Source organism: Camelina sativa, chromosome 1 (genome assembly GCF_000633955.1).
Source record: "Camelina sativa cultivar DH55 chromosome 1, Cs, whole genome shotgun sequence".
NCBI lineage: Eukaryota > Viridiplantae > Streptophyta > Magnoliopsida > Brassicales > Brassicaceae > Camelina > Camelina sativa.
In genome coordinates, this window is record NC_025685.1 from 19,894,743 (window position 1) to 19,904,829 (window position 10,087).

Genomic DNA, 10,087 nt, shown 5'->3' on the forward strand with positions numbered 1-10,087 from the left:
ACTTATGGAAGTAACCGCCCACACGTTGTTCATGCTGAGAATGTAAAGCTTGGTGACCAACAATATTACATTGATTCATTCTATCTTAATCTCAAGAGGCTTCCAATTGTAAGTTTTTCTCTATCAAGAGTCTAAGCTAGATATAGATGCCCAGGGTCACTTTGTTTATTTTTCTGTTCATGTATTTTGCAGGTAGGTGTTGTCATTATTCCCAGGAAGTTCATTATGGGAAAAGTGGATGAAAGGGCCTTCAAGACTTTGGTCATACTGATTTCTGCTTCTGTCTGCATCTTCATTATTGGATGTGTCTGCATCTTAATTCTCACAAATGGAGTTTCAAAGGAGATGAAACTAAGAGCAGAACTGATAAGGCAACTGGATGCAAGAAGAAGGGCTGAAGCTTCAAGCAACTACAAAAGCCAGTTTTTAGCAAATATGAGGTTGGTCATCACTGTATCTGCAAGAAACAAGTTCTTGCGATTCTTAAGCATTTTTAACGCTTTATACTGAAATGAGCTTTTTTGGAATTTTCTGCATAAATCTAGCCATGAGTTGAGGACACCTATGGCTGCTGTGATTGGATTACTAGATATTCTTATATCAGACGATTGTCTTTCAAATGAGCAATATGCAACAGTCACTCAAATCAGAAAGTGCTCCACTGCTCTCCTCCGTCTTCTCAATAACATACTGGACTTGAGCAAAGTGAGAAAATATCAGAATCTTTTATTTTGTTCTGGTTTTGATATATATGAAGAAAATCTTCAAGCTTTAGTATTACATCTGCTGTCCATAAATTAGGTAGTGAGTAAACATTGTAGCTGTTTCAGCTCTGCTATTCCTAAAACTAGCATGTAATTTGCAGCTACAAGCTAATTTCTGCCTTTTTCTACCTCATAGGTAGAGTCAGGAAAGCTTGTTCTGGAAGAAGCTGAGTTCGATTTGGGACGAGAACTCGAAGGACTTGTTGACATGTTTTCAGTGCAGTGTATTAACCACAATGTAGAGACAGTTCTAGACCTCTCTGGTATGACTTGGTATTATATTTTAGACGGCCAGTGATAAATTTTCTTTACAATGAATTTTTGGGTTATGAACTCTTATGTATTTTGGTCTTTTGGCAGATGATATGCCAGCATTAGTCAGAGGGGACTCAGCAAGACTTGTTCAAATCTTTGCAAATCTTATAAGCAATTCTATTAAATTTACAACAAGTAAGTTCTGTTACCATCTATCTTCTCTTCTTTTTCAATGACAGTGATGCACTGCTAGCTAGTCTTAAAAAGATGGTTTCTTTGCAGCTGGTCACATAATTCTTCGTGGATGGTGCGAGAACATGAATTCTCTACATGATGAGATGAGCTTAACTGTTGACAGAAAGAAACCATGGGCTCCAATGAAGACAAAAATGGTGCAACACAGAAGTCATTTCCAGAAGCCTTTTAAGAACACGAACAAAATGGTTCTTTGGTTTGAGGTTGATGACACTGGATGTGGTATGACACTTGAGTTCCTTAATTATACATATGTCCTTTTAGCTATCCACTTCACGATCTCCCAGATTCTAAAATTTCTTTATTATATAATTATTATATGCAGGAATAGATCCAAGCAAATGGGACTCTGTGTTTGAGAGCTTTGAGCAAGCTGATCCTTCTACCACTCGGACGTAAGTGATCATGATTAAGCAAAATTATGCTGCTAGGTTAATCTTATAGCTCACTTGTCATATATTTCTTCAGGCACGGAGGAACTGGTCTTGGACTGTGTATCGTGCGGAACTTGGTGCGTTAAGTCACTCACTGTATTTTAGAATCAGATGAGTCACAAAGTAATTAAATCATCTGAAACCTACTTTGTAATTTTATAGGTAAACAAGATGGGTGGAGAAATCAAAGTAGTACAGAAGAATGGCTTAGGGACGCTAATGAGACTATACTTGATTTTGAGTATTCCTGACACTGCAGATCAAAACATCCAGCCAGATTTCTCCAAATACGGTCTCGTGGTATGTAAATCTGAGAAAGAAATAGTGACGAATGCATCATGGATTAAAAGCTTACGTGTTTGTAAAAGTGTTATTGGTTTTGAATGCGACAGGTTTTGCTTTCCATGTATGGAAGTACAGCAAGAATGATCACATCAAAGTGGTTGCGTAAACACGGCATTGCAACTGTTGAAGCATCAGACTGGAACGAGCTGACTCACATCATTAGAGACCTGTTTGAGACCGGAAGCGGTGACAAGAGCTTTGATTCACAGCACAATATTGCAAATCCACTGAGAGCTGAGCTTTCAAATATAAAAGAAATCGAGAACCCTGTGTTTGTCATAGTGGTGGATATAGGAGTTCTTGATCTCACTACAGATATATGGAAGGAGCAGCTTAACTACCTCGACAGATTCTCCAGCAGAGCTAAGTTTGCTTGGCTGCTGAAGCATGACACCTCCAATACAGTTAAAACAGAACTTAGACGAAAAGGGCATGTCATGATGGTTAACAAACCGTTGTACAAGGCAAAGATGATCCAGATTCTGGAGGCTGTAATAAAAAACCGGAAGAGAAGCTTGTCTGGTGGCTTAAGAAACAGAGGAAACATAAGTGATGAATCCCACGATTGCTTAGAAATCGATCCAGCACAGTTCGACACTTGCAGTTCTGATGATTCCTCTGAGACATCTGGCGAGAAACAAGTAGATAAATCTGTGAAACCAAGCACCTTGCAATCTCCAGTTCTTAAGAACTATCTCATTGACGCCACTAACGGTAATGGTGATTCAACATCTGCAAGTATGACTCAAAAGAACCCAGAAGAAGAAGACTGGAAAGATCGGCTGTATTCAGGAATTGCCTTGGATGGAAAGAATCTGAAATCTCTTGAAGGTATAAGGATCTTGCTGGCAGAAGATACACCGGTTCTTCAACGAGTAGCCACCATAATGCTTGAGAAAATGGGAGCAACTGTAACTGCAGTAGGGGATGGACAACAAGCAGTTGATTCCCTCAACTACAGGTCTATCAATGCTCAAGCTCCAACTGAAGAACACAAATCTTCAGAAGAAGAAACTGCCAACAACTTTATAAAACCGTGGAGTAGTTTACGGAATTCCTCAACTTATGACTTGATCCTCATGGATTGCCAGGTACGATTACTTTTCACTTTTCACTTTTCTGTATTCAATTCAATTTGTAAAGTAATGTAATGAAAATGATGTTTATTCAACATTTGTCTCATGGCAGATGCCAAAAATGGATGGATATGAGGCAACAAAGGCGATAAGGAAAGCAGAGATTGGCACTGAGCTGCACATTCCAATCGTGGCATTGACAGCGCATGCAATGTCTTCTGACGAAGCGAAATGCTTGGAGGTTGGAATGGATGCTTATCTCACAAAGCCTATAGACCGAAAGCTTATGGTCTCCACCATTTTGTCACTCACTAAACCATCAATATCCCAAACTTCATCTTCCACTTGAAGGCTACAAATCTAACTGGAGAAGTTTTTTTTTAGTAGGTTCGAGATCTCGCATTTTGTATATATATGTGAATTCTCGTAGTTTACAAAGAGGTTTTGGGGGGAGAGGAATGAATCCAGCTTTTTTGGTCATTTTTGTTTACAAAGAATGTTTTTTTTGGGTCATTTTTTTACTTAAAATAAGAATACTACTACATGTATACTTGTTTTAAACGACAAAGTTTCAGTGCTGTTATATGTCGTTTAAGGGTAAGAAAGGCAAATGTATTGCATACCGGCCAAATTTTAAAATAACGGTTAACAAAGTGGCCCATGCAGGTTTCGAACCTGCGACCTTCGCGTTATTAGCACGACGCTCTAACCAACTGAGCTAATGGGCCAGTTGTTCTAACTTCTACGACATGTATTATAACTCACAAACAGAGTGGAGATGCTGAATTTGATGATTTGTTCCGAGGGATACACCTAAAATACAGTAATTAATACAGTAGCATGTTGTCACAATTTAAAAGATTAGTATAGTATGATGAGGACAAAATCTCTGTATCAACTATCAAATATATTCCTACCAAACTCTTTGTATCGAAAATCTCCTCTTAACAAAATGATTGATGAAAACTTAATAGCATGTAAAAAAAAGATGTATATTTCTTGAACCCTCTCTGCATTATGCCATTATATAATCTGAACTATACTAGTATCGACCAATTGTATGTTTGAAATGGCATCGTTTAGCAACAAGACTAATTTGTGCTCTGTATCTTTGGCAGCTATAACATGTCGGTTAACTATTCGAAATATGGTCTTCCTCCAAACACAGCAATTGTGTTTCGTATAAAGAATGAATCATATTCTTCTTCTTAATAAGGATTTAGGGTTCATGTTGAAAGTGTCTTGCCATGAGAAATTCTCTAATAAAATTTAGTGAAAAAACTCTTAACGATATTTAGTACTATTTAAGTAAGAGTAGTAGTGTTTTTGGATGATTAACATAAATTTTATGATTTTCCAAAGAAAAAGAAAGAATCTTGGCAGTTAATGATGTTAGTCACATCTATCGTTGTCACGCCGACGAGTACAGAAACATATCTCCATTGTTACAGAGAAGATCATCTTTCATAATCTGAGGACTTGACAACACTAGAAAATACGTAGTAAAAAATCAAGCTTTGGAACTAGCCAAATTTATTAGTGCTACAATTGCCAAAAAAAAAAACACCTAACATTTACATTTACTTCCCTTTTCCTATAAATCTCTTCAAAGGTCATAAACATTTTTCAACAGTTGTGTGTGGCTTTGGAGATCTCTCTGCTTTTATCCCCCAAGTAAGCTTCTTCCAACAAGTTTTTTTTTTTTTTTTGAACAAAAATTAGCAATTTAAACGATTGTGTAGTACAGCTTGAAACTGGTTATGGAGTTACAAAATAATTTTAGATTTTGGTGTGAACAAAAAAATTATTTGATGCTTGCTATAACATGAGCTTGAGCCCTCTCATGTTAGAAAATTTATCCATTATATAATCTGAACAATAATATTTGACCAAGTGCATGTTTTGAACTCTCTTGAAGGTCGATTTGTGTAGTTCGGTCAAGCATCTCTGTATGCATGTTAAAACCCCAATCTTGCAAGTAATAATAGTTCCTTTTCTCATTATTGTTTCTTTTTTTTTTCTTGAAGAAATGGTAGGTAACGAGGAAGAGGCCACTAGGACAAAGACATTGGTAGATAAGTTGATGCGAGATGGTGATTTTGTTGGTGCTAAGCGTCTTTTAATGGGGGCTCAGAGTCAGAGACTCTTCTCTGGTCTTCACAGCTTACCACAGATGTTAGCTGTATGTGATGTCCACACTTCTGCCGCCAAGAAAATCAACGGTCTTATGGACTGGTACAGTATTCTTCAAGTTGGACCTTCTTCTGACGATGATACAATCAAGAAGCAGTACAAGAAGCTCGCTTTGCTTCTCCATCCTGACAAAAACCACTTCCCCGGTGCAGAGGCTGCCTTCAGGTTGATTCTGGAAGCTAACACATTGCTCACTGACAAGGAACAACGGTTAGTGTACGATGGAGCATTGAAGAAGGCAAACAGTGTCTTTAACAAAAAGAAAAGAAAGAAGACAAACAGTACTGCTCCTCGTTTTACATATTGTAAATGTGGAGTCTTGAGACCATATGCAGACACGTCTGAGATCTGCCAGAGTTGTGTGATACGAAATGCTGAACGTAAAATACTGTATATATATCCTGAAGGAAAGATTCGGGGACCGTTCCCTGTTTCAGATTTTATTAGATGGTTTGAAGAAGGGTATTTCGAGACAGACCTACAGGTTCGCTTTGCAGATGCTCCGGAAGGAACCCCTTTTCAAGATCTAGGCAATATCTTGTCAGATTTGAAGACAAAAGAAAGTGTTCATGGGGATATGAGTACATCAGAATCCGTATTACCTAATAAAGATCTCTCAATCAAACGTTGATGATGGAACTGAGGATACTACAACGGTGGTAAGTAACTCGGGAGTATGAGACTCAAGCATATATTAGGTAAGCCCTTTTTGAAAACTGGAATGAGATTGATTTTGCATGTGAATGACTAAAATCAATCTGTGGCGGAGCTAAGTATGTGAAGCGTAATAGAGAAGTAGTAGTGTAATATTAGGTCTGTAAAATAGAAGTAATCGTTTTTAAAGGATTAAGAGAGAGAGATAGTATGATAAATGTTCAGCTTATGGTGTCCTCTTGCTTAATGAAGCAAGCCAAACGGTTTACTAACTAGTGTAAATTTGTTTATAAACTCTGTTGACTCATCAAGTACCACTGACTCAAAATATGTCAGAAGGAACTGATACATTGTTCTATATGAGGTAAGAAAATACTTATGATGGGTAGTAACTTATCGGAAAAACAGAGGCACTGGCTAGCTGCATGGCAAAATGGGCAGCTTCATCGAATCGGTGACTTGCACCCTAGTTACTTGTGTCTCCACTGCTGAACATATTTTAGTGAGATTTTTGAGATTACTCTGTTTTTTGGGTTTACTTCTCTTGTTTTGAGGATTATGTGATGGGTGAGAAGTGGAGGTTGAGACGATTAGCATATTTTAACACAAAATTCTGAATTTTGTATGATACCATTACTACCTCATAGCATATTGAACGAAATCCCAGTAGACAATGAAAGTATACCAAAACTAATCGTACCATCTGAATACCATAGAGAAATTTATATAAATCCCATATTAGTGTGAGACTTTTTGGTTGTGTGTTACTTGTTATTAATCTACAAACTAGTAGACTTATGTAAAGTTGAAGTGGAAAATCCAACATCTCTGCATTCTTCAACTAGTCATTGAAATGGAAGGAATAATAGAGAAGTAGAGTAGTAGTGCAATATTAGGTCTCAGCCAAAGCTGGAAACTATTTTATCAGTAAAACAGAAGTAATCGGTTTTTTTTTTTAAGGATTAAGAGAGCTTACTTCTTCGAACCCTGGAACAACTTTTAAGCCCAATGTGTTTTCTTCTTAAGCCTTCACTAGACGAGTGGAAAAGACAGAGAGAGATAGAGAGACATACGAAAACGTAGAGAAATTACAAAATGGAGCAGGCTTTTTGTGCTTTGCTTTTCTTTTTCTTCTGCTTTGGAGGTTGAAGAACCACTCGGATCGCTGCATCAAATACACCTTTCACGTTCTGCACTTTCATTATAAGAAAAAACACAGAAGCTTTGAGTTTAAGCTCAAGTAAAAGAAGCAAGGTAATGTGTAATTATACTCTAAAACAAAAGGGAAGTTTTTGTTTCTTGCCTCCTGTGTTTTTGAACTGCACTCGATGTATGCAGGAGCTCCAATTAGCTTCTTCAGTTCCTCTCCCTTTGATGCCCAAAGTGAGGAATGGTTAAGAGGGTTTCGTTTAAGTACCAAGCTGAGTATATTGACCCATTTCAAAGAAAATTTTGTGTACCTGAGCAGTGGTAATAGGTACAGCGCCAGGGTGGTCAATGAAGAACTGTTTGTCATCCCGAAGATCTGACATATATGATGAACAAAAGCGCATAAGCAGCAGACAAAAAGTCACAAAAATAAAACTTACGTCTAAATGGTTCAGGCAGCAGGCCGAAAGTGAAGCATTGGTTTCAAAAATAAGAAACAGAATCCGTTACACCAATTTTGACAGAACGTCTTGTACAAGCCTTAACTATTAGGTTTATATTTGCTAGACATCCAACAGCTGCTTACATGCATGCAGTTGTCTCTTACAATGGAGGAGGCAGGTTAACTATCACGAGAAAGTGTGAGATATGATCCATAACGTATCACAAATTTCATTAAAACTGAAGACAAAACATCACAGACAAGCTTGTAAACCTAGATTACTGCACAATTGAAATACTCAGAAAACCAGCCCTAATTGCTAGACACCCAACAGCTGCTTAATGCATGTGGTTGGGTTGTGTCTTACAACTTAACTATCACGAGAAAGTGTAAGATAAGATAAACCATCTGATGCATAGCGTAAATCACAATATTAAATAGAACAGAAAGAAGAAAAATCGCAGTCAAGCTTGTAAACCTAGATTATTGCAGGATTTGTGATACTCAGGAAAGCAGCCCCAATTTCCACTAGATAAAAAGAGCTAAAATGTCCTAAACTACTAGATGGATATCTTGGTAATGAACAAATCAAAACAGAAACAACGAATGTATTGTATTGTCAACACAAAGCAAAGCTTAAACATAACTTGGACGTGAACAAATCAAAACAGGAGCAGTAAATGTATGAAATAGTTTTACAATTATCCAGAGAAGCTGACACAATTGAGGAAAACCAAAAAGCAGGATTGCGTTTTGTCAGACTATATACGCCAAAAGAGGAAGTTACCTAGTTTGGTTCCAACAAGAACAATTGGGACACCAGGGGCATAGTGCTTCAGCTCTGGGATCCACTACAAACAGGAAATAAAGCAGCAAAAATCACAAACCAGAAAACCTTGTTTTAGTTGTCAATAACAAAAACTTGTAGCAAACCTTGTTTCAATTCAAAACGCACCTTCTTGGAGACATTCTCATAACTAGCCTTACTGATAAGAGAGAATGCTAAGATGAAAACGTCAGCACCGCGGTAACTCAAAGGTCTTAATCTGTTATAATCTTCCTGCCCTGTTACAACAAAACAAAAAGATCAGGCCCACACAAATTATGAAAAATCCAAAGCTGCTGCTGCTAGCTAGTATAAACAAAGATCCCAATAATGTCAGTACCCGCGGTATCCCATAGTCCTAGGTTGACAGTGCTCCCGTTAACAACCACATTAGCACTAAAGTTATCGAAAACAGTCGGTACGTAATCCTGTTCCAGACAAACCCACAAGATTTAAACGAGATACAAAGCTCCATCATAACAAGTCAAAATCAATCATTCATATATTGCCACAAGCTTTGTACACAACGTGGCAATCAGCAAGGAGCTTTGTATATGATGAAAAGCTCCATCATAAGATGAAAACGCAGCTTTGTATATGATTGAATCGAAGGTTGGAGAATCGGAATTTATACCGTAGGAAAAGTGTTGCTGGTGTAAGAAATCAGCAAACAGGTTTTGCCAACAGCTCCGTCGCCAACGGTGACACACTTTATGAACCTCGAAGCGCTCATTGCCTTGCCTTACGCTTTTTGTCTTCTTCTCCTTCTCCACCAGAAATGGAGCTACCGTTTTTTTGATCACACACGACCAAAAGAACTCTAGATGATGGATGATGGTGATGATATTCAAAAATAGCAACCTCAGATCTAACAAAACCTGAGGGGAAACCACAACACAGGGAAATTAAAACAAAAGGCCTCGATAGCGGTGTTTTCCCCCTTTTTAATTCGCCGTCTATACGATACAGAACAAACAAGAAAAACCCTAGAAATGTCAAAACCGGAAACCCTAAATGTAGAGGGGATGAATCAAATAAGAAGAAGAAGAAAAGGAAGGAAGGACGGTGAACAACAATGATGAATCGAATCGAGAACTAGGGAGAGAGAGGAAGCAAGAAGAGATGTGATGGCCGGAAATTTATGCCATTGAAGCGTTCACAAAAGGAACAATCTCCTCCATCAACTTCCCCTATTCTTTTGCTCTCTCTTCTTTTTTTCTTTTTTACTTTTTTCTCGTTTCTTTTTTTCTGTTTTATTTGTTTTTCCTTTTTAACATTTTTTAAAAAATTTCTTACTAATTAATTAATTTATTGTCACTAAGTTTTTCTATGAATTGAGCTTCTGTTTTTTTCACTGTCTAATTTTTTCAGCAAAAATGACTAGTGTCATGTGTAAAAAGACTAAAGTGTACTGCATAAAATTCCATTCCAACTTTGAAAATTCTTCTTTTTATTTGTTTAGTACGATACTACTAACTAAGCGTAGAGTTATCGAAATGAAACCTCATATAGGTCGTTAAAGTTTGTTAATTATGCCTGCGTAAGACTGACAACTTATTTGGTAAAACATGATTCAAGAAAATGTTTTTTGTGCGTCAATAGAATACAAATACCTCACTCACCTAAGATCCAATGTTAATCTCAGAGTACTAACAAGTAACAAGTGTGACCAATAAAAAAGAATTCGTATAGAC

At 37.3% G+C, this 10,087-nt stretch overlaps 2 protein-coding genes and 1 non-coding gene across 5 annotated transcripts in view; 1 reads left to right on the forward strand and 2 right to left on the reverse strand.

Annotated features, from left to right (window-relative positions):
• Positions 1-3,712, forward strand: part of LOC104699767 (histidine kinase 1-like) — a 5,990-nt gene extending 2,278 nt beyond the window's left edge. The window contains exons 4-14 of one of the 3 annotated variants that reach the window (XM_010415121.1): positions 53-108; positions 193-440; positions 546-705; positions 901-1,027; positions 1,125-1,214; positions 1,302-1,496; positions 1,600-1,669; positions 1,743-1,785; positions 1,871-2,008; positions 2,101-3,144; positions 3,242-3,712. In XM_010415121.1, the coding sequence (XP_010413423.1) occupies positions 53-108; positions 193-440; positions 546-705; positions 901-1,027; positions 1,125-1,214; positions 1,302-1,496; positions 1,600-1,669; positions 1,743-1,785; positions 1,871-2,008; positions 2,101-3,144; positions 3,242-3,478 (2,408 nt within the window). In that variant the 3' untranslated portion in view covers positions 3,479-3,712. The remainder of the gene's footprint in view (positions 1-52; positions 109-192; positions 441-545; positions 706-900; positions 1,028-1,124; positions 1,215-1,301; positions 1,497-1,599; positions 1,670-1,742; positions 1,786-1,870; positions 2,009-2,100; positions 3,145-3,241) is intronic. The other 2 variants (XM_019228962.1, XM_010415130.1) reach the window with 2 other exon arrangements.
• TRNAI-AAU lies at positions 3,784-3,857 on the reverse strand. Its single transcript has one exon. It is a non-coding gene; the product is annotated as a tRNA-Ile (tRNA).
• Positions 6,790-9,630, reverse strand: LOC104699780 (rac-like GTP-binding protein ARAC1). Its single transcript, XM_010415142.2, has 7 exons — positions 9,028-9,630; positions 8,734-8,821; positions 8,523-8,632; positions 8,355-8,418; positions 7,437-7,501; positions 7,280-7,345; positions 6,790-7,166 (listed from the first exon to the last, which is right to left on the reverse strand). The coding sequence occupies exons 1-7, from the start codon at positions 9,124-9,126 to the stop codon at positions 7,065-7,067; spliced, it is 594 nt and encodes a 197-aa protein (XP_010413444.1). The 5' UTR covers positions 9,127-9,630; the 3' UTR covers positions 6,790-7,064.